The sequence below is a fragment of the Dermochelys coriacea genome, chromosome 5, assembly GCF_009764565.3.
Source record: "Dermochelys coriacea isolate rDerCor1 chromosome 5, rDerCor1.pri.v4, whole genome shotgun sequence".
Lineage (NCBI taxonomy): Eukaryota > Metazoa > Chordata > Testudines > Dermochelyidae > Dermochelys > Dermochelys coriacea.
Window position 1 is genome coordinate 126,476,663 of NC_050072.1, and position 23,931 is coordinate 126,500,593.

At 45.3% G+C, this 23,931-nt stretch overlaps 1 protein-coding gene across 1 annotated transcript; it reads right to left on the reverse strand.

Moving 5' to 3' along the window:
- Positions 1-209: 209 nt before the first annotated feature.
- On the reverse strand, positions 210-22,696 carry LOC119856326 (glyoxylate reductase/hydroxypyruvate reductase-like). Its single transcript, XM_038403700.2, has 9 exons — positions 22,449-22,696; positions 13,898-14,028; positions 12,710-12,782; positions 11,188-11,304; positions 10,264-10,352; positions 7,975-8,079; positions 6,194-6,329; positions 5,533-5,663; positions 210-887 (listed from the first exon to the last, which is right to left on the reverse strand). Exons 1-9 carry the CDS (start codon positions 22,613-22,615, stop codon positions 766-768), a joined length of 1,071 nt encoding a protein of 356 aa, XP_038259628.2. The 5' UTR covers positions 22,616-22,696; the 3' UTR covers positions 210-765.
- Between the last annotated feature and the right edge of the window lie 1,235 nt (positions 22,697-23,931).

The window sequence follows — 23,931 nt, forward strand, 5'->3', positions numbered from 1 at the left end:
ATACAAGAGGTGGATATAAAGATTTCATTTTGGTTAATTAGGAACATCAAAACTTTTGCAGTTTGGCAACTATCTTTTTTAACCGCAGTAGAAACGGAAAGGTCTTTTCACATCGTTAATGGACAGTAGTTTTCAGAGGTTCCAGCATAACGAGGAGAACATAATCTGAATTCACAAAGAAAATTAAACTAAAAAAAAAAGTGCCAAGGTTGATAACAATGTTATACATTTTATTTCTGGGAATGTGCCCATTCTAAAAATGCATATTTACTGGAGACCTTCCTTGCTGATTGCCTAATGCACAATAAGACTACAGACAATTTTAATGAACCCTCTCCCCCTTAGAAAATGTCAAGTTAGATTTAAGAAAAAAGGTCACATTTGAAAGTGATTGCTTATCTCTTGGTGACATTCATGTCCAGCAACGTGCAGAACACACTCGCTATAACGAGCTGCTAATGTCGGGAGAGGGGGGTGTCCATAGACGAGCGCTGTGGGGAGACACGGAGCAATATGTAATACATACGCTGAGCTGTAGCATGTTGGTAATGGGAGGAGAGGGAGGTGGACACAGTACATCTGAGACACCAGTAGAACTGGCCTATTCTTTCTCTCGGTGAAGGAAACAGTGCTCTTGCCCTCCGACAGCTTGTCATGGGACCTCCGCCGCTCAAACAGTGCGCAGCGATGGCAGGCTGCATTCATCCAGGCCAGGGCGGTTTGCAGGAGGGTGAGCACAAGGAGAGTGTGTGCTTTGCATCCCCCTCAGAGTGGCACCTCCTTGCCCATGGCTTTTCCCTGCAGGCCTGCCAGTAAATTGCTGGCAGCTAAGGCGGCCATGGCATTCCGGGTAGCGACCGTAGCGCTGGCGATGTGGGGGAGAATAACTGCAAAGAGAAAGGGAACAAAGTCCCGAGAGATCATTTCTTGGTGCTGGAACCTGCAATAGCAATCAAAGGGCCTGCCCCACTGTGAATTTCACCCTTTCATCAGCTTTCATCACCCACAGTGCAGATGTCCCCGACAATGTTTGCCCTGGCCGTGGGAGACAATCGGTTCCTGGGACAGACCGCACTCAACTCCTGAGCCACAGCCCAATGAAGACACTAGGATTCTATTAAGTCTGGATCTTGTTAGGGCCCTCACCTGCACCTCTGCACTTAGGGTGGGAATACAACAGGCAGGGATGCTGCCTAGCTAAAATGATTCCAGGAGGACATTTAAGGACAGAAGCGGGGAAGTACAGATTGTTTGACAGAGGTAGGGAATTGGGCTCTTCACAGAGGCCTTTTCACCCCTTGTAATTTAGCCAGATTTGCTAGGGGGGCTGCAAGCCCTGAGGATTGAAAGGGCACTGCCAGGAATGGCCAGCTTAAGACTAAACCTACTAGCTGCATTTTGTCTGCATGCAAGTCACATCGATCCTCCGCTCTGCCTGCCTGCTCCATCCCTGTGAGCTCGCAGGGGATTGAAATTTACACGAATCCTGCAGGGGTTTAAAGGGATTTTTAAAGTTAAGATGATGTTTTTGTCAAATCCTGCTGGATTCTTATAAATGTCACTCCCCTGGTGGCTCATAAGACCAGAACAGGCAAAGCGACCAGACGGATAAGAACATAAGAATGGCCCTACTGGATCAGATCAAAGGTCCATCTAGCCCAGTATCCTGTCTTCCAATGGTGGCCAGTGCCAGGTGCCCCAGAGGGAATGAACAGAACAGGGAATCATCAAGTGATCCATCCCCTGTCGCCCATTCCCAGTTCTGGCAAACAGAGGCTAGGGACACCATCCCTGCCCATCCTGGCTAATAGCCATCAATGAATCTATCCTCCATGAACTTATCTAGTTCTTTTTTTGAACCCTGTTATGGTCTTGGCCTTCACAATATCCTCTGGCAAGGAGTTCCACAGGTTGACTGTGCATTGTGTGAAGAACTCCTTCCTTTTATTTGTTTTAAACCTGCTGCCTATTAATTTCATTAGGTGACCCCTAGTTCTTGTGTTATGAGAAGTAGTAAACAACACTTCCTTATCTACTTTCTCTACACCAGTCATGATTTTATAGACTTCAATCATAATTCCCCTTAGCCGTCTCTTTTCCAAGCTGAAAAGTCCCAGTCTTATTAATTTCTCCTTATACAAAAGTCGTTCCATACCGCTAAACATTTTTGTTGCCCTTTTCTGAATCTTTTCCAATTCCAATATATCTTTTTTGAGATGGGGTGACCACATCTGCACACAGTATTCAATATGTGAGCGTACCATGGATTTATACAGAGGCAACATATTTTCAATCTTATTATCTATCCCTTTCTCAATTATTCCCAGGATTCTGTTTGCTTTTTTGACTGCTGCTGCACATTGAGTGGATGTTTTCAGAGAACTATCCACAATGACTCCAGGATCTCTTTCTTGAGTGGTAACAGCTAATTTAGACCCCCATCATTTTATATGTATAGTTGGGATTATGCTTTCCAATGTGCATTACTTTGCATTTATCAAATTAAATTTCCTCTGCCATTTTGTTGCCCAGTCACCCAGTTTTGAGAGATCCTTTTGTAGCTCTTCGCAGTCTGCCTGGGTCTTAACTATCATTAGTAATTTTGTATCATCTGCAAATTTTGCCATCTCACGGTATACCCCTTTTTCCAGATCATTTATGAATACGTTGAATAGGACTGGTCCCAGAACAGACCCCTGGGGGACACTACTATTTACTTCTCTCCATTCTGAAAACTGGTCATTTATACCTACCCTTTGTTTCCTATCTTTTAATCAGTTACCAATCCATGAGAAGACCTTCCCTCTTATCCCATAGCAGCTTACTTTGCGTAAGAGCCTTTGGTGAGGGACCTTGTCAAAAGCTTTCTGAAAATCTAAGTACACTATATCCACTGGATCCCCTTGGTCCACCTGCTTGTTGACCCCCTCAAAGAATTCTAGTAGATTGGTGGGGCATGATTTCCCTTTACTAAAACCATGTTGATTCTCCCTCAACAAATTATGTTCATCTATATGTCTGACAATATTGTTCTTTATTATAGTTTCAGCCAGTTTGCCCGATTCTGAAGTCAGGCTTACAGGCCTGTAATTGCCAGGATCACCTCTGGGGCCCCTTTTTAAAAATTGGTGTCACACTAGCTGTCCTCCAGTCATCTGGTACAGAAGCTGATTTAAACGATAGGTTACCTACTACAGTTAGTAGTTCTGCAATTTCACATTTGAGCACTTTCAGAACTCTTGGGTGAATCCCATCTGGTCCTGGTGACTTACTGCTCTTTAATTTATCAATTTGTTCCAAAACCTCCCCTAATGATACCTCAATCTGAGACAGTTCCTCAGATCTGTCACCTAAAAAGAATGGCTCAGGTTCGGGAATCTCCCTCACATCCTCAGCCATGAAGACTGATGCAAAGAAGTCATTTAGTTTCTCCACAATGGCCTTATTGTCCTTGAGTGCTCCTTTGGCATCTTGATCATCCAGTGGCCCCGCTGGTTGTTTAGCAGGCTTCCTGCTTCTGAGGTACTTAAAATTTTTTTTGCTATGGGTGGCATAACATGCACAGGGACGTCCCTGGGCCGCAGGCAGGTACATGATCTGGTTGGTCTGCCCATGAGCCTGGCTCCTGGGGGTGTGCAGGGGAAGTTGACGGCATGTGTGTTTATTTGTAATGCTCTTGGAAAGTTGCAGCCTAGGAGAATGCATGCCTCTCTTTAGCTACTGTCATGCCAGGAAAGGGCCCCTTTTCAGCTGGGGAGAGCTTTGAATGAGTTTCATGGCCCAGCCACTCCTTGGGCTCACTTCTGGAATGACCAGTGCAGGTGCAAACTACTGCTAATTGTTGTTATTATTTGTATTACTGTAGAGCCTAGGAGCCTAGCCGCAGAGAGGGGACCCATGGTGCTAGGCACTGTATAAAGACAGGACAAAAAGATAGCCTCTACCCCAAGGAGCTGACACCTGGCAGTTTGGAATGATGTGAAGCTCCATCCCCTGGACAGGGCAAAACTATTGCACTTTTTCTGCACAGGCCATCTAACTGCCACCATGTGGTAGTAACTACACAGCTGGGCCTGTTTAAAATTGGCAACCAAGGCCCTGCCTAGTCTAAGGAAATAGGACATGCTTGACACTGTGTGGGCCAATGCTTTTAGACATGACATTATGCCTCCTGTAGACACAGTTCAACACCTTTAAAGATGGGTTGACGACGGCCAGTTAATGCTATTTGTCAAACGTGATCTATAGACCTGCCTGGCACAGGTCCCAGGGCTCTGTATCCCACTGCCAGTCCAGACCTCCTTTTCTTTTGGGTGAAAATGTACTGGCACATCTAAGCCACCAAATTTGTAGTTAACTGCTTCCTTCCCTGATATGCCCCTAAAGGACTTTCACTTCTGCTGATTGAAAAGAAAATACACAGTACACTAGTACTGACCAAATTACTAAATTAGAGGGAAGGTACCACATCAAGTCAAAGGATCAAATTCTTATGTGATGTAATTACCTGAGGATCTGACCCTAAGTCAGTATTGATTTACTGGTCCTTTATGACAATGAAATTAGTGGTCATAGAAAAATAATGGGGGAAATGATAAGATATACAAGGGTGTATATAGCACAGAAATTTTGTATGTGTACTACTTAAGAAATAATGTGATCATGTAAGTCAAGGCTGGTTTAATGCATACACTCCGGGGTGGAGTTAAGGTTGTGTCTTTATCCAGGCACCTTGGTGTAAACTGGTGTAACCTTTTCCCAGGCACCTTGGTGTAAACTGCACCAGTGACAACAGTGGAGTTATACTGATTTACACCAGCTGAGGGTCTGACCAATTATTTTTTATTCCAGGACGCACGTCTCTCAAAGGAGGTTCATTGATATGCAGAATCCCCAGGATTGTAAAGACCTTTGGTAAAACAAACACACAGAAATGAACCCTTGAGCTAGCTGGAAACTGGAATTTCTATTTTGTGGGAACTTTTGACATGTTGACATTTGATTTCATTCTGAATTGGTCAAAATTTAGAAATTCTGCCACGGAACAAAAATTTAAAAAAAAAACATGTTAATTCGGAAACATCCAAACATTTTGTGTTGATAGTGTCAAACCATTATACTATAACACAAAATATTAATTAGTGCATATAGTAGTAATTATGAGCTACAAATCCAATATAATATTACAATTGTTATTTTAATATAACATAAAAGTTTCACTGAAATGGATCAAAACGATAAGGTTAAAATGAAACGTTTTGACCTTGTTGGAATGAAATGAAAAAAGTCTGAGTGATTACTGTCAACTTCCTCCTGTCAAACATGTTGTCAAAATTCACACGCTCCCCCGAAACATTTTCATATCAATGCAGCTGCCTTTTCCGAAGGAATACTGTTCCATCAGAACAGCTACACACCAGAGCAAGTAGAGGCTGCCAAGTCTAGAAACCAGGCCATAGTTTTAAATCCCCAAATCACCATTTTCAGCCCCTGCTCTTCAGGCGACAGTAGCAGCTTTCAACACAGACTCACCACATGTTTTAATTTTAAAAAGAGGATGATCTGTGGGCAAAGGCTCAGGCTCTGTGACATCCAGACCAGCAGCTGCAATCTGACCATTGACCAATGCCTGGTACAGGTCTTCCTGGTTCACTACACCGCCCCTTTTGGGAAAAGAAAAACAAAGAGTCGATCAACTTCTGGACATCTTCTCTGTGTAGCTGTTCTCGCAGCTAAGAGCCTTAGTTATCTGGTGAAAGCTTTAACACTGGGGTTGGATAAAGTTGGAGTGCACAGCAGTCTGATCTTAAAGGCTGCTTTATAATAAACTCTGAGGCCAGGGGCTTACAGTTCTGTTCTCCGGCACGATTCATACTGTATTGTGTGTGGGATCAGCTTATCTAATGAGACCGAATCCTCTGGATGGGATTTGCCTGTGTCATGATGCATCTTCCACAATCAGCGTGTTGTCGGATTACACCAACGAAAGCCTTTTATTTTTAATAATTGCTTGAAAGTTGATTTTATTTTATTGAGCTGGGATGCCGTTAGAGTTGGGAATATAAATCTTGTCTCCCTCTGTGACCACAGAAGGATTTGTGTCAGAAGTTTATGTTCTCCAGTGTGACATCTGTGTGTTTATCTTGCTGAGCGTTGGCTCTAAGATGTTTCTTTCCCTCCTGTCCTACCTCACCTGCTGGTGTTGATAAAGATGGCAGTATCCTTCATTAGGGAGAAAAAACTGTTGCCACAGATACCCTGTGTTTCAGGAGTTAAGGCACAGCACACAACGATGAAGTCCGAATGCCGAGCTAATTCATCCAGTGGCACTATTCAGAATAAAGCAGAAAGGCTGCAGAGATTTTTAAAAAAGGCACATACTATTGGAAATAGTTTGGATTTATCTTTGCACTGAGTTGACCAGAGTCCACAAATAACAGACTGACCTAGGAAGAGGTTTCTGACCAGAGGAGCGAGGCTGTGGAACAGCCTTCCACTAGGAGCAGTGGGGGCAGACAACCAAGCTAGTTTTAAGATGTAGCTTGATACATTTGTTAACGGGACGATATACGGGGTTGCCAATGATAGCAGGGACTGGACTTGATGTCCCAGGAGGTCCCGTCTAGTCCTATGTCCTAGTCTGAATTTTCTTGGGGGCCCAAAATATTTTTTGTTTACTATAAATTCATGTAAATAATTTCCTCCAAGTGGAACTGGTTAGTCCAGTTTAAGATAGCTATTGACATTCACCAAGTTCCACAGGCCTGCAGCTGTCTGACGAGCCCTCCCCATCTGCATTCAGTGCACGTAGAGGCAGATTAGGGGTTTGTTGGGCCCTGGGCCAGAGCACGTGGGGGCTCCTCCCCACCCCTTCAGCCTGCAGTCTCCCCTGCTCCTCCCCCAGTGGAGGCGGCTGATCAGCAGGTCACAGTTCAAAATGCCCAGCTGAGAATGGGCATGATGGCTAGTCTAGGAGATGTACCTCGAGGCAAAGAGCAAGGTACACCAATGAAACACGTTAAAAGTACATTTGCAGAAAGAGCCATTTTAGATTCTGCAGTCACGGCTGTTGGGGGCAAACTCTGTCTATGTGTATTGTCTGGATAATACGGCATGGGGGTGATTGATCATATTTAATTACATCTGTGCTCAGTGACTTCCCTGGGCTTTGAATCAACCATGTCATTTGCAATATGCTGATGTGACGGGCTACCCCTTGGAAATGATACAAAAAGGCTTGTTGCTAAATAAATAGGAAGGAAAAGCTTTTTAACAAAACTGCTTAACCAATCTGCTTCTCTGGACTTAAGGGATGTCACCAGCTCTCCTGGTTTGATCTCGAGTCTCACAAAATTGAGTGTTTTCTTAAAGCCCCAGCTCTTGGAGTCATGTGTTTCCATAAGAATCTCAGCTTTCATTTTAAAATTTTACAAAAAGCATATTTCTGGGTCTCACGATTGCGGAAAAACATGAAAAGGTGAGACCCTTACAGGCTCAGAAACCACAACGCAAATAAAAAGAATCCGTTACTTATTATTTTTAAAATCTCACCATTTCTATGCCAATCTCATATTTTCTGGGGGGGAGGCCTGTCTCCTGGCTTTTAAGTGGGGGAGTTCTGCAAGGATGGCTGGAGGAACCTCAGTCTGCCTCTATTTTTAATCTAAACTAAAGCCTCCACTTCACAGCCCACACACATGCAAGGCAGGAAGCTCTCTAGCTGTTAATTAAGAAAACAGGCTTTCCGGCAGTTCAGCCTTTGCATTGGTGAGGTGGGATTCCAGCTGGAGTACTTAATCATAGAATATCAGGGTTGGAAGGGACCTCAGGAGATCATCTAGTCCAACCCCCTGCTCAAAGCAGGCACAATCCCCAATTTTTGCCCCAGATCCCTAAATGGCCCCCTCAAGGATTGAACTCACAACCCTAGGTGGATCTCTCCATAGGTCCGAAAAACGCTCTGTTCCATCTTACCAAACTCAGCCGGGATCTTGGTGGCCATGTCAGGTCTCGGGCCAGTGTCGGCATACAGGAATCTCTTGACTCCAAATGGCTTTAACCGGGCCATGACAGCTGCTCCTATAAAGTGGGAATTACACGCATGAGTTCCACCTTATCGCTCATCTGCTGTGCAAATTCTCCCCCTTTGCAGGAGAAACAGTGTGTAGGGGGCTAAGGTGAGTTTCCTTTAGATCTTCACATTGTGGAGAGGGACTTTCCAGCCATGTCGGATAAGGTGTCCACCTCCCTACACCTGTGAGGGGTCCCCAAAATCTGCATGGATCTCAGGACATCCATGGAGGCCCATGGCAGCAGTCCCCATGAGACACCACCCCTTAGCCCACTCCCTAGGGAAGAGGGACTTGTTGAGTGGAGAGGTCACTGTAGAACGATTGGGCCAGACTTACTGAGTACAGGGGAATAATCTGTTCAGTGTTGAGATGGGATGATGCCCTTAAGAACAGGCATCCACACCCCAATCTGGGACCTCTTCTCGCCCGAGTGTTTCAGCCAAGGGGTTTCTGTGGGACTTGTGGGAGATGAGAGCCTGCTGCTGAGCCCCTACCATAACTTCCAGCCCAAGCGCACCTGATCTAGGTCGCTTCCGTTTGCAAAGAACACCTCCTGTGTCTTGTTTAGTAACCAGTTGGATTTGGTTAGTGCAGTTATTAAATAGTCCGGCAAGTAACCATGTCCCAGAAAGTGCATCCATTGTCCTACTTTATTGTGGTGAAGATAAAGAAACCTAACATTAATAGGCTTTCTTCCTCCAAGCACTTTAAAAACAACAACTCATTCTCATGACAACCTGATGTGGTGCATAAACAAACAGGATTAGGTCCACTCTCCACAGTCCAGATGGGGAAACTGAGGCAAAAAGACTACATTTTTAAACCTAGGGACAGAAGTCCATATTTAGGTACCTAAAAAGTGGCCCAATTTCAGAGGTGCTGATCCCCTGTTAATCCAATTGATGCCAATGTGCAAATACAGCAAATACTTTTATTGTAATCCTCACCTACTCTACACTGTGCCGTGAGGGCAAAATTCACCTCTGTGAATTTAATAGGGCTTAAGTGGAATGTAGTGATTTTTGAAAGGATTGTAGCAGACCAAGGGATGAAATAGCCACAGAAGGCTAAAAGGCTTTCCACGGCTCAATACTTTATGTTGTCACTTAGATGCAGAGCTGAGTGAATAATTGGTGTTTTGGTTGGGGGACAGGAGATCTGAAAAAAAATTGGTTTGTTTCAAACCACAACTGAATTTTTTCAGTTTTTCTCATTGTGGGGGGAAAGCCCCCCTGAAAAAAATAGTTTTGGGGTCACCAAAACATTTTATTTGACCTGAAACAATTTTTTACCAGTTTTTCATTTAATTTTGGGTCATGTTCAGGTGCTTTGAATCTTCCTTTTTGGTTTTTTTAAATTAGCTAAGTTTCTAAATGAAACATTGCTTCAAACAAAAAGTCTAAATGTTTAGTTTCAAAATGGCCAAAATGAACCATTTCAATTTTTTCAGGGGAAAAAAATAATCAATTTTTGATTAAAACTATTTGCCAAATTTGACCAGAATTCTCAAGTAGTTTCAGGGCCTTGTAAAAATGCATGTTCTGTGGCAAATCCATTATTTGCCAAGCAAATTTTGCCAGCTCTAATGACAAATGTGCAAAGTATAGAATGCCACATAAGAATTCTTCATTTGTTTACAGCAGCGATAGTGACATTGCACAGGTATAAACAAGATCTTACCATGCAAGATAGTAGACTATCAGACTTATACAAAATTAATACTTGAAATCTAGATCTGTCCACCATTGTAGCATTAGAACAAGCAACAAAATGGAAGCACTTAATGGTGTTTTTATTAGAACTGATCCAAAAAGGAAAAATATTCATGAAATGTTTTTTCAACGTGTTTCCTCCTTTCTCAAACTTCAAAAAATTTTGCCCAGCTCTGTAGACAGTCAAAACATTGAAGGAGGGGAATTTTGCAAAATTTGTCAACTTTTTAAAAACTGGCAAATTCTAAAATATTGGCCAGATCGACTTTTTTAATATTAATTGATATAAAAACAGAAATATAAATAAAGCAACCTCATGATTTTTTAAATTGTTGACACTTTTCAAAAATACTCAAATTTTGATTCTAAGTCTGGTTGATTTTTTGTATGTCTTTTCATCAATTTGATTTTTTAGCAAAAGAAATCCAAATACAGACCATTTTGGCCAGCTCTGTATGAAAACGGATTTTCCAACTTACCTATTCTTCCAAGTCCTAGAATCCCCACAGTGCTGTCTGTCAGACCATAGCCACACATCCACAGAGGCTTCCAGGTTCCCCAGCCACCGCTGTAAGATAACATTGGAAGCTATTTCAGGCATACACTGGACAGCATCAACCCTCCCCTGCACTTTGGAATGCAGAGACTGTTTCTATTTAGCTCTGGTTGATCATTTAACAGGAATTGCCAGACTGAATCAGACCAAGGCTTGAACTAGGCCAGTAGTCTTGTCTCCAACACTGGCCAGGAGGAAGTTGCAAGAATCCTCATTAATTAGTGGTTGATTTTTGCTTTGAAGCAACAATGATTTATATCCCCAACAAATCTTAGACTAGCCATTGTTGAGAGACAAGGTGGGGGAGCTGACATTTTTTATTGGACCAACTTCTATTGGTGAGAGAGACAAGCGTTCTAGTTTACACAGAGCTCTTCAGCTATGTGTAAGCTTGAAAGCTTGTCTCTCTGACTAATAGAAGCTGGTCCAATCAAAGATTTTTCCTCCCGCAGCTTGTCTCGCTAAGATCCTGGGGCTGCCACAGCTACAACAACACAGCATACACGATTAACTCTGAACATTCTTGTTCTCCATATACATGCTGCTGCAGCTTGCACTGCTGTTGTTATTCAAACGAGCTAGCTCAAAGCTAGCTTGGGTATGTGTACACACACATCTGACTGCAGTGCAGTCATACCCAGAGGCTATATTTTCTCGTCTCAGGACATGTGAAGTATCATCTATAAAAATCCTAACCACAGAGAGGAGAATATGCTCTGAAAATACTTGTCCAACACCCATCTTTTGGTGGTTTACTCACCAACACATTGGTCTTTCACTTCCTGCCGACAAACTCGACATAAACAGTTTTCACTAGGTAGTTTGAATAAAGACAAAAAAAATTTACTTCTTAGCTTCATCCACAGCTTCTAACAGTCGACGGGAAGTTGCCAGAAGAAGAGCAACTGTGAGTTCAGCAACTGCTTCAGTCAATACGTCTGGTGTGTATCCTAATCTGATTCCTCTGCATCAAAAGACACAAATAACAAATACTCCGTTACATTACTGGATTTTTCTCAATGTAGGAATGGTCACACCTGAACTGTTTCTAGACCATTAGGATATGAAGGTTATGCCACATGTCCTCAGAAATAAACTTTTCTCTAGACTTACAGGAAGGCCTTGGATTGAAGCTATGATTAGAGCTGTGAGAAAGTTCAGTATGAAAACCCAGCATATCTGGTTGGGGGTTCGTGATGGACGGGAAACTCGCTGAAAGTAACTGAGCCTCTACAAAAATATTTTGGTGAACTTTGAGACCACCACTGAGCCAAATTTTGCTATTCCCCCACCCCCAGGGCACACTTGAGACATCTCCAGGGGTCCGATTATCAGAAAGCGAGCGTGCGACACCTTCTGAAAACTGGTCCCTCCCCCCGCCCAACGTGTCAAGACAGATACCCAAAATCATTAGCCACTTCTGAAAATGGAAGCCTTTCTAGTCATTCCACCTCAGAAGGAGATTTCGGGGTTTAAATATAACAACACTGGGGTGAGGCATCTATTGACTCCTATTGACACTGTTTCAGGAATTGGGTTTTTCCAGGGAACATTGCAACTGCATAAAAAAAACCCTCAGAAGGGCCACTTGAGGAGATTGGGGATTGGCATCATGGCAGGGAAAGAGGTGAGGCTAGGATTTGCAAGCAGGGAAGGGGAGAGTGAGGTGGCTGACTGTGAAAGAAGAAGGATGAGTGTGGTACACAGCAGATGCCATGTGGTTCTGTTTAAGATAATAATATGAATGTGGCTCATTATTCATTTTTGTGCATTAGATAATCACACACTGAATGGTACTTTCTCTTGCAAAATGTATTTATTGCTCCTGCAAGGTGCTAGTCTATTTAACCTTAAAGAAGGGGGTGGAGCTCCTGGGGAACTAGCAATAACTTCCCCTTCAGGAGATGGGAGGGGCCACAAAGACACCGAGGTCACCTAAGTATGGGAGACAAGCAAATGTGAGGGGGCCAGATGTGGGACTGAGATCCTTCATTCTACAAAGACCAGGGATTGCACAGCTGCTCTCCTTGCTACCTTTCTGTTGCTGACCTTGCTGAGCCGTCAGCCTCCAAACTCAGGACCTCCTTGGCTGTCTTGCTGGCACGGCCAGGAAGGGGGGGATCGTGACAGGAGTTAGTGCTAAATGAGGTGGTTTCCATGATGTCTGCTTTGGCATCGTTTATAATTTTGGCATCATGCTCCTAACAAAGTAGGGAGTGACTGGGATTCCAATATAACAAGGGGCTACTGAGCCAGCCCAAGGGCAGTCAGATCTTTAAACTATCCCCATTTCCCTCCTTGTGGAGACGGGACTGCAGTGACTCTTGCATGTGTACAGCTTGTGACTAAACCACACCAGCACATTTTACCTCTTCTTCAGCTCCTCCAGAGACATGTGATCATAGCCCACTGACATTGTGCTGACCACCTGCAGGCTGGGCCCTGTAGTGGGAGGAGAGAACAAACGGACTGACGTTCACATCCAACCAGAGTTTAGCTCCATGCTCGGTGAGAGCTAGGCCAGATCTACTACTGCACACATTCAATAGCTTGAGTCTTGAGAACACTGAGGCGGGATCTGATAAAAGTGTTCAGCTAGGATAAGGGCGGTTGCAAAGAGGATGGGGATCCATTGTTCTCCATGTCCACTGAAGGTAGGACAAGAAGCAATGGGCTTAATCTGCAGCAAGGGAGATTTAGGTTAGATACCAGGAAAAACTTTCTAACTGTAAGGGTAGTTCAGCTCAAGAATAGTCCTACAAGGGAGGCTGTGGCATCCCCATCACTGGAGGTTTTTAAGAACAGATGGGACAAACACCCATCAGGACTGGTCTAAGTTTACTTGGTCCAGACTCAGCGCAGGGGGCTGGACTTGATGACATCTTGAGGTCCTTTACAGCCTTATAGTTCTATTCTATAATTCTAGTAACCTTCTATTACTCCTCCTGGAAACAACCACTACAGCGACCACTGGGCAGGGCATGGGTGGCTTATCTTAGCTCCGTCGCACCCTCCCTGTCCCCTCGCCACACCATGTTCTGCAGACTGCTGTCTCACATTCCCACTGTGCAGCACTCTTCAGAGAGTGAGTTGCATCAGATTCTTGCAATTGAGGATAAAAGCCTATTACTGCTACTTGCTAATGAATTTACTCCTTTAGTTCACAGCATTGGATTACAACAGGATCCTTATTCTTTAAGTGATTTTAAAAATCATTCCTCAGCTACCCAAACAGACCCCCGGCTACCCCCCAGCCAAATAGCAGGGTGCATGCAGAACCCTAATTCAAATCAGGGAAATGGCCACTCAGAAAGAAATCTGCCTTATGTACTGATTCCAGTGTAGATGCCTCTTTATATATACACATTGGGAAGCAGAAGGGCCCCTTCAAAGCGCATTTCAGCTGCTGAGCCTCCACACCAGACCATCAATAATGTAAATAGGGACATGTTAGCATGAGTGGACATGAATGCATGATAGTTTAGGGGCATCTTGTTTGTCACTGCTCCTGCCATACAGACAATTTCAAAGTACTTCTGCAGTATTCAATATCCTACCTGCTGCATCCAGCACTTCGGCATCTATCTTCTCTGTCAGGAGGCAATACAAGCCTCGAATCCCAGCAACCTTCTCCAGAAGTTCCGAGCGTGGCACTGGCTCATCTGAATCCCACTGCTCAATGTTGCAGCTGCAAGAGGAGAGACGGGGAAATGTATCAGGGTTGTGGATGTGGCTTGTAAAGCACACAGGGCTAGTTTGCTACAGCCCTTACCAGGCAGCAAAGCCCCCTTGCCCTCCTGCTCAGATTGCAACGCCAGACAATGTCTGGCTAGTCTCCCAACTACCCTGTGAGCAAGAGGCCAGAGGGAGACTGAGAGGAGACCTGGGTACTCACCTTGTTTGACAATCAGAGCAGCTTGCTGGGCCCGTGGGTTGGGCGAGGGTAACCTGTAGTGACATTTTTCTCTAGAACATCCCAGATCCAGGGGATAGCAGGGCAGGAAGCAATGGCTCTTGGAGGCACAGAGTGTTCTCTGGCCTGCTCGTGGAACAGCGAGCTCTGTGCCAAGTTATGATGGAGCCCTTTAGAAAGAAGAACGCGTCCCAGAAGTGCTAAGTATCTGCTCAGTGTGTGCTACTTGTGAACTATTTTTTCAGGGCAAGCAATATCTAGTTCTCCAGACAGGATCAGAAAATGAAGAGAACCACTAAAATTAAAAGTCTGGGTTTATCACATACCTAACCTGTACATGAGGAAATTTCAGAAGAGCTACCATTACCACTGCAGTGTTTGGTGTCAAATCTTGAATGGTCTCTAGCGAAAGGCTTCCTGTCATTGTACTGCAACTAGTTGTATGGTCCTCCTGGGACAACTGTCATCTCAGTTACCTGGGTGTAAATACAGCGTAACTCCATGGACTTCCTTGGGTCAGTCCAGCATTCCAGCATAATTGGAAGCAGAATGTGTCCCTACGTGTTAAAATAGGGACTTCATTCAGTAACACAAGTGGGAAAAGTATAAAAAGACAAGGCTGTGGAGGGTGATGTCAGTGACACTGGTGTGAAATGGAAACACTGGGACACTTCATATGGACAAACAGGATGGGCTCAGTAAAACTGAGATGTGTGGTCACTTTATGCATGTAAATCCATTAGCGTTGGTGGAGTTACTCCAGGATTACACTGGGGATAAGTGAGCACGATAGATATAGTACGGTTCAACTACCGTGGCAGTCAACTACTGTGTATCAGCACACTACAAGTACCCTGCATGGCACGCGATGTGAGCAATGCAACCATGTCAATAGCTCAGACATAGGTGAGGTTTTTCGTAGGAGTGGGTGAGTGAAATTCTGTGGCCTGCGTTGTGCAGGAGGCCGGACTAGATGATCAGAATGGTCCCTTCTGACCTTAGTGTCTATGAATCTATGTCGGGAATGTAGTGGGATAAAGGAGGCTGATAGATACGTGGGGCCTGCTCCTGCTCCTCTTGACTTCAGTGATGGCAGGATTGTGCCCACAAATTCCACCTCCATTCCTACATTTATTGCAGTTCAGGTATTGCCAAGACTTATCTACCAACCTCCCCTTCCATCCTACCACCCTCTGGGTGCTGTAGAACACCCTGATGGTGTGTGCATGCCTACACCTGATCTGACACTGCTTTGTGCTCAGTAGTGTCTTTGAATGGAGGCTCTCAGAACGCTCTGCAAAGCATGCATTCATCATTTTACAGATGATGAAACTAAGGCACAGAGCGAGTAGAGGCCAAATTCTGCAGTCTTAATCAAGCAAAGGTCCCGTGCACCTGAGTGGGAGCCAGTGAAAGGTGCTTTTTGCTCAATTGCGCCATACCCCCTGCAATGGGCCAGCTGCTCTGAAGTCAGTGAAAGTTTTTCTCTATAAAACACAAAGAATTTGGTGGTGTGGGCCTTTCCAACAGTTACACAGCGAGCCACGGCTGAGCCTGGACTGGCCCTCACATCGCTGGACACCCTGTCTGCTGCTCTACTTACCAGCCCATGCTAGTTTGCACCCTCAGCAGGTCTGTGGAAGACACTAAGATGGGGAGAGAGGTAGATATGCTGGAGGGTTGGGATAAGGTCCAGAGTGACCTAGACATATTGGAGGATTGGGCCAAAAGAAATCTGATGAAGTTCAACAAGGACAAGTGCAGAGTCCTGCACTTAGGACGGAAGAATCCCATGCACCGCAACAGACTAGGTACCGACTGGCTAAGCTGCAGTTCTGCAGAAAAGGACCTAAGGGTTACAGTGGATGAGAAGCTGGACATGAGTCAGCAGTGTGCCCTCTGTTGCCAAGAAGGCTAACGGCATATTGGGCTGCATTAGTAGGAGCATTGCCAGCAGACTGAGGGAAGTGATTATTCCCCTCTATTTGGCGCTGGTGAGGCCACATCTAGAGTATTGTATCCAGTTTTTGGCCCCCCCACTACAGAAGGGATGTGGACAAATTGGAGAGAGTCCAGCGGAGGGCAACAAAAATGATTAGGGGGCTGGGCACACGACTTATGAGAAGAGGCTGAGGGAACTGGGCTTGTTTAGTCTGCAGAAGAGAAGAGTAAGGGGGGATTTGATAGCAGCCTTCAACTACCTGAAGGGGGTTCCAAAGGGGGATGGAGCTCAGCTCTTCTCAGTGGTGGCAGATGACAGAACAAGGAGCAATGGTCTCAAGTTGCAGTGCGGGAGGTCTTGGTTGGATATTAGGTAGCACTATTGTACTAGGAGGGTGGTGAAGCACTGGAATGCGTTACCTAGGGAGGTGGTGGAATCTCCATCCTTAGAGGTTTTTAAGGCCCAGCTTGACAAAGCCCTGGCTGGGATGATTTAGTTGGGGTTGGTCCTGCTTTAAGCAGGGGGTTGGACTAGATGGCCTCCTGAGGTCTCTTCCAACCCTAATCTTCTATGATTCTGTGAATCACCTGTTGTCATTGTATTGTGTTTAACTGCTATAGGAATTGAGACCTAACCCCACTCTCCATCTGAAAGGCCACATTCCTTCCTAGTGTGACTCCACAGGAGCCAGTGCACTTACTCCAGGGATGAATTTGGCCCTTAATCCCTGCAATGCTCTAAAACCCCACCAGCAGTAAGAGCAAGAATGCAGAACCCAGTTATCCTAGACAGAAGCATATTCCCCTCCTGGCTAGGTCACCGGCCCAGCCAGAGGCCAGGCTTTGAATTTAATTTTGTGTTGAGGATTTGGTGCCTGTCATCACTCTCAGTTTTGCATTGCTCAGACATCTACAGCATCATACCCCACTCACTGCCGTGATTTGTTTCCTTTTGCAGTTGTACTGCCAGAGATTTTACATGTGGATCAAAAATTGGCACCATTGTTTCAGATTTTGTGACATTCCGAGTCTGTTAACCAGATGCAAGTCTGTGCTCACTGGAGTGCAAACACATGTATTTAGGCTGTTATAAAAATAATCTTGCAGGAACAGTCTAAGAATTCGAAGGTTTCCTGTAGGGGAGAAAACAACATATTTTCTTCATTAGGGATTTTAACCAGCCCGGTTTATTTAATCCTTCTTAAGGCAGGGGATTTTGTAATTAGTTAGCTGCAACCAAAATCTTTGGGCAATGGTGTTCTAAGGAGCAGCATTTTAATTTTCCTTTATTAAAAGAGATAATATCACTTAGCATGCTTCTATTGCAGGGGTGCTAAGGAGCTCTAGCTGAGACCCGTGACTCCATTGTGCAGGTGCTGTACAAACACAGAAGCACAAGATGATCCCTACCCCAAATACCATGTGCTTTAGATTCTAGTGGCGTGATCTTAGGGTGGATCCTCACGGTTTGAGTCTTTCCTTACTCTTGCTTCCAGACTGCATATTAAACAGCAGCAGTGAACCGATTAACTCCCTATTTGTCAAAGTGAGTGATTGGACTAAAAGGGGGAAGAAACACCTCTTTCTTTACACAGGAGGGTGATGTGGTAACATATGTTTGTGTGGGGCAGTGCAAATTCAAAACACCATTGAAGACATACTGCCCAATTCTTCACTTTGCTCCATCATTCTTAGACCAGGGTAATTCCACCGAAACCAGTAGCTGTGCCAGCTTAAAACCAGGGTCACACCATAGGTGTGGGAACTAGGGGTGCAGGGCGTGCTGCAGTACCCTCAGGTTTTGCATGGGGTTCCGGCCGCCAGCTCCGCTCCTGGCCCCGCGCCCAGGGTCCCGGCTGCAGGACCCGCACCCGGGTTTTGCTCCTGCCCCCAGCTGTGGTCCCAGCCTCAGCCCCCTTACCCCTGTCCGCATCCCACCACCTCCCGGAGCCACAGCCCAGTCCTGGCCCCAGCTCTGGGGAGAAGTGGCACAGGGAGAGGTAGCACCCCACTGTAAAAAGTGTTCCAGCACCACTGGGTCACACAGCGGTGACTTGGGCAAAAACTTTAGTTTGACCTTGATGGCCATCTGCTGCCTCTCTAGTTAGATCACTATGGGCTCCTTAGCCAGCAAAGCAGCGTATGGGAGGGAGAAGCTGTACAACGCCAGGAGGCCTCGTGACCCTGCCCCATTCTGTATTAGCCTGGCACTGCCGTGGCGCTGTGGGGAGGGCCAAGCTGCTCTCTGCTCTGCTACGAGAAGACCTGGGGTGAAGCCTGCCACCTCCAAGGGAGGGATTAGAGGGAATCTCTGCCAGGGAATTGTGCCAATCTTTCCTTTCCCCCGGTCCCCTGTTATGGTAAATCATACGTCATAGCAGGGCATGCCTGCCTTGGAGCAGTCCCTGCTGGCCACCCATGGCTCTCCCTGCCTCAGTTCTCCTCAGCCAGATTTCAGGCTCTCCCAGGGTTCATGTGGCTCTCAGATTTCAGTCCCCTGCCTGAGTCACAAATATCCAAACAACTGAAGAGTTCTTTCCCCACTGGGGCTCCTCCTAGCGCTCCCTGAGGGCTCCATTTAAATGTCTCTTACGCGGGGGGCAGAGCACTGAATCTCAGGCACGTTCCCTGGAGTCCTTCCAGGCCCCCCACAACCCATCCCTTGCAATTCCTCTACCCGTCTGTCTTTTCTCAGCCCTTTCCTGAGGCCCTGATGTCTCAGGCTGTCACCTGACCCCAATTAGTCCAACCCTCTTAGGCTGGGAGGTATCTGATCTGGCGTGGGCTGGGCTGATTGAACAGGACTGCCTGGCCTGCCTCAGGCCTCCTTGTCCTTGGAAGGGTAGGTCACTCCGTTACAGGGCAATTCCCCCTTATCACCGTTTCCATATACAGGTTGGCACTCATTGGAATCACTGGGAGCCTCTCTAGTGGCTTCAGTGCTATTTGGATGGGCGATTTGCAGGGGGGAACCTCCATATCCATTTGTTTTAACTAAAAAATTCTAATTTCCTATGGGAAAGTTTAAAGCCGAATGAAAACGTATTTGACCTCAAAATGGTTTGGTTTATTAAACCCTCAAATTCTGTTTTAAAAAAACTTTTTGGGTATTTTCCCCAGCAGTTTTTCCCCTTCCCCCCCATTTCCAAGGGGAAAAAGGGGGGACGTGGGGAGAAAACCCCCTTTTCACTCTTATTATTTTTAATCAAAACAATAAAATGGCATGAAGAAGCAAGGTTTCTTTCCAACTTTTGGCAGTTGGAAAACTGTTGGAAAGTGTGTGTGTGTGTGGGGGGGAGCTCCTTAATTTTGAAATGAACAATTGGGTTTCATTCCCCAAAATATTTCATTATGAAACACTTACGTCTAACAACATTTTTTCTGCAGAAAAATACATTTTGACAAAACCCTATTTTCCTATGAGAAAATGGTTTCACTGGAAAATCTTTGACTGGCTCTCCCAGCAGTGGACAGGGTCTTTCCCAGCAGTCCCTTCCTCAGCTTGACATGGGTTAGAAATGGCTGGCATTTCTCTCCTCCATAGGACAAACCATCAGGCAAGCTGGCACCTGCTTGGGAGTGGGGCAACCCTGGCTGGGCAGCACTACAGCCAGGTCAGGACTGCAGGGCATTAGCAGAGCCTGTGTGTTTGAGATGGCACCGTGCCTGCCTTTGTTAGGCCTGTCTTGCCAGCACAGTGAGGCTCTGGCTTTCAGGAATGACACAAAATTGCTTCATTTTCCCAGACATTACTGAATAATGATGCTGAACCCTAGAGCTCCTGTGGGGCAGGATGAGAAGCAGCGCATTGTATGTGATGGCAGTGATCAGCGGGGCCAGTCACTGTTGAAGTTTACTCATATCACAGATATTGCTCATTCCAATGTCAATATCACTTACAATCTAGAGCTGCTACACAGATAGTTGTCTAGTGCCAACCAGGGCTGGACAATTCTACAGGTTCCCACTTAGGGTGACCAGATGTCCTGATTTTTTCTTATATAGGTGCCAATTACCCCCTGCCCCCATCCCAATTTTTCACACTTGCTATCTGGTCATCCTATTCCCACGTGTGTGGGGTGCACAAACTAGACCCTGCAGTTCAAAGGGGGTGACAACAGGCCAAATTTGCACATTTACTTAGAGGTTCAAGTTTTCACATGCTCTTTCCCCAGGACTTCTTCCCACTGACCTTACCTCTCCTCCGGTGTGTGTGGAGGGAAGGGAGTGACCTGATTTCAGCCTGACTCTCTTCTGAGGCACCTCATCTGCTTTCTCCAGAGCCACTGACTGTTGCTATCCAGTCATGGCCTTGGGATGGGTCAGGCAATGGTTTGAACTCCCCAGTAGTCAGCAAGAGACACAGAAATACTCCCCCTCCCACAGCCACTGATTCTCTAATAGCAAGCGGAGTAGCAGCCTCTGAAGTTTAATGTGCAGTTGTTAGTGACATCACTGAACACTCATGGGTCTGGGGTGACATTCATGGGTTTTGCTAGAACTGCAAACAGTGCTCCTAACTCACTTAGGCAGCCTTGGAAATACCCCCCTTCACCGCTACCCTGTTAACTGCTGAATTGCGTGGTGAGGTCTCTCTTTCTCCTTGCCATTCAAACTCCGTGTAGATGGTACCCATAGATGTGAACATGTCCGTTGTCAGAAGCATCTCACCACGTATCAGCTATGGATGCATTTGTTCATACTCATTAAATAGCTCCTTTAGCTCACCATGCCTAGATCCAACAGAACTGATCAAACAATGGTGACTTTTTTCAAGTTTTAAAAAATTGAATTTTAAAAACTGTTTAAAACTTCAAATTTTCAAAACACTTTGACCAGCTCAGAAAAAAACTGATTTCCCACTCCTCACCCGATTTTGTAACTCAAAAATTCCAACCAGCTTGGATTTCCATATTCCACTCACTTTTTGCATAGACAATGCTTTCTGTTGCTACACAGGGCTGCAATTTCTAGCCTCAGGGCGGGTTGTTTGACTCCTTTCTGCCCCATGCCGACCAGGCCCAGAGACAGGTGGACACAGTCCAGTCACCATTCATGGCCTTCTGGGTTTCGACACCACTGAAGGTTGAGTAACTGTACATAGTTCTGAACTAACACTTTGAAAGTTAAATAATAAAAGAGTCACCTATTAGGCTCTCAGCCTATTCATCCATTCAGCATCTAATTCCCACTTGGATCAAATGTTCTTTAATTAAGACTCTCTATTTTTTTTGCCCTCATTTAACTTGGCTTCTCAAAGCTCAATATTTTGTTTTAGAAAATCCAACACTATCTAATTTTTTCAGAGAGATTTGTCATGTAAAGTCAGGTTACTGTTGGTTCTAGGCATGAAATGTATATTTGGTTAGAATATTAAAATTATAGTTGCAATCATTTGGAACACTGTCTGATTTTTACATTGTAAAGTGACATTGTTGCGGAAGAGAGCTTTATAAATGCCTTAGCCTTTCATTGGCTTAAACGTAAGGAATTTTATTGAAATCTTACATTTTTGTACTGTTTTCCAGAGCACATCTAATAAAAACAACAGTAATCACACATTTTGAGATGCCTGTGAATTCCAGCAGGCATTCTGGTTAAAGGCTACTGCTAAAGACTGTGGCAAAATTTCCCTGGATTTCAATGGCAAAATTGCACTTAGAACAGTAGTTTTACAATGCAGGCTAATCATTGCCAAGGCAAAATGAGTTCCCAATAGCCACATTGCTATGAACTTTGTGATTTCATCTGTATCAAACCCAAACAGCAGCTTTGCAGTGAGATGTCTAAGCCCACGTGTAGAGTCTCGGAAATGACTCTGCATAATGAATTCATGGATGCCGAACAAATTCTCACCTCACCTGGGGTGAAATCCTGGTCGCACTGAAGTCAATGGCGAAGCTTCCATTGAGTTCAGTGGGGCCAGGATTTCAGCCTCAGAGACTGCTTCCAAGCTAGGGGAGTCAGACAAACCTCAAGCATTCAAGAAATGCACCATGGACCTGTTGGAAATCTAGCACCTTCTCTTTCCTTAGAAGTTAATGATTCATTCAGTGCTACAGTCCACATTCAACCCAACGGGACTGACTTCAGGGACATTGACATACTGGGGGCAGGGGGTTCCTTTCAGTTACTCCAGTTTTATGTTACTATTACTCCACAGACTGCAACGTTTGAGAATGGTGTGCGAGGCGTGGGCTTTGCTCTGCCTTTCTTTTCCCAGGGGAGGTTTTGGAACTAAAAGGAATACTCACAGCCCTGACTGGCTCAGGATCTTCATCCCATCCGGTGGAATTCGCCTGGTCACATAGATTCTAGGTAACAGCTTCCCACCTGCATTTGGCGCCTGTAATTTACACCAGCTGTGGAACTCTGACACCAGCGTCGTCTTCAGACGTCTCAAATGACAGAGCATCCCCATTACAGAGCAAAGGCACCGACAGCGTCTGAAAGCAGGACTTTGGATGGGATGTTTTCATGCCAGTCAGTTCAGCAAGCTTGTGTGACCAGGGAGTGGGAGGTTGTGTGATAAGATCCCTTCTACCAATGAGTGATGGGGCTGGGTTTTTTTTTTTTACTGAGCTGACCTGTCACAGCTTATGTTTGCACATTCTTCTTTAATCTAGCAGTTCAAATAAGACAAGGACTGTGAGGAGGGAATACCTAGTTAATAAGAAAACATGCTCACACCAACCTTTGTGACTTGGGGAAAAAATTGAACTTCTGCAGAACAACTGTTGGTTTATGTTTCCTGTTGTGTTAAAAAGAGCTTTGGGGGTTCTACTCAGTTCTATTTGAAATTGAGATCCCATAGCTGTTTAAAAACAATTAGCTTTTGAACTGTGAAGTAATAAAGACTGAGATTGGTGGTCCCAAATATTTACATGGGACTATGTCAAAAAATATACTGGGTGAGGCATTTTCTCAGCAGTTCCCAAATTGTGGGTTGCAACCCCAAATGGGCTCACACCATCAGCAAATCCAATGGGTCAGATTCAGCCCATGCGACGATGCTGTTTGCCCCCAAACGTGTCTAGACCTGCTCCACAGATGCCATGCCAAGAGCATATGGTGCATGCGAAGTCACATTGTGACATTTTGTAAAATGGCAGCCTCCTGGTGCAGTGTTTGTGGAGCAGGTCCAGACACGCCGGCTATGCAGAGGTGGTTGTGCGGACACCAATTTGCCATGCCATTCACTGAGAGATCTGAATGCAAAAGATCCTCCTTGGTGGGCAGCAGCCTTATCAATAGAGCATCCTCTCTGCTTGAGCTGGTAGCAGCCTGTGTTGGCCTTTTCTGAGATTGGAATCTGCTATGGCTTGTGAGCTCCTTAAGGCAGGGCCCATGTCTACTTTTATGCCCCACTGAGTACCCTGTTGGCACTGAAGGACAAAGAATCATTGCAAGACACTGTCTCTGTGCTGTCCTGGTGCCTTCCTCCATCCTGGCCTTATTTTTTACCAGTGAATTCCTCCTTCTGATGTGTGATCAGAGGAGCAAGGGAGTCGTTTTTACACAGAGATTCTGCTTCAGCCTCCAGCAGCAAGTCTCACCAGGCAGTTATGAACGAAAAACAGGAGCATAAGAAACTTGCTCACAGATATGACAACGCTTCCTTTGCTCATGGCTTCACCAGTGGGATTTTGTCAAGAATGAAGAAAGGCTGGAGTGCCTGCTGTATCGCAGTTAGCTAGCGGAAGCATGAAGCCTCAGTCTCTTAAACCAGGCTAAGAA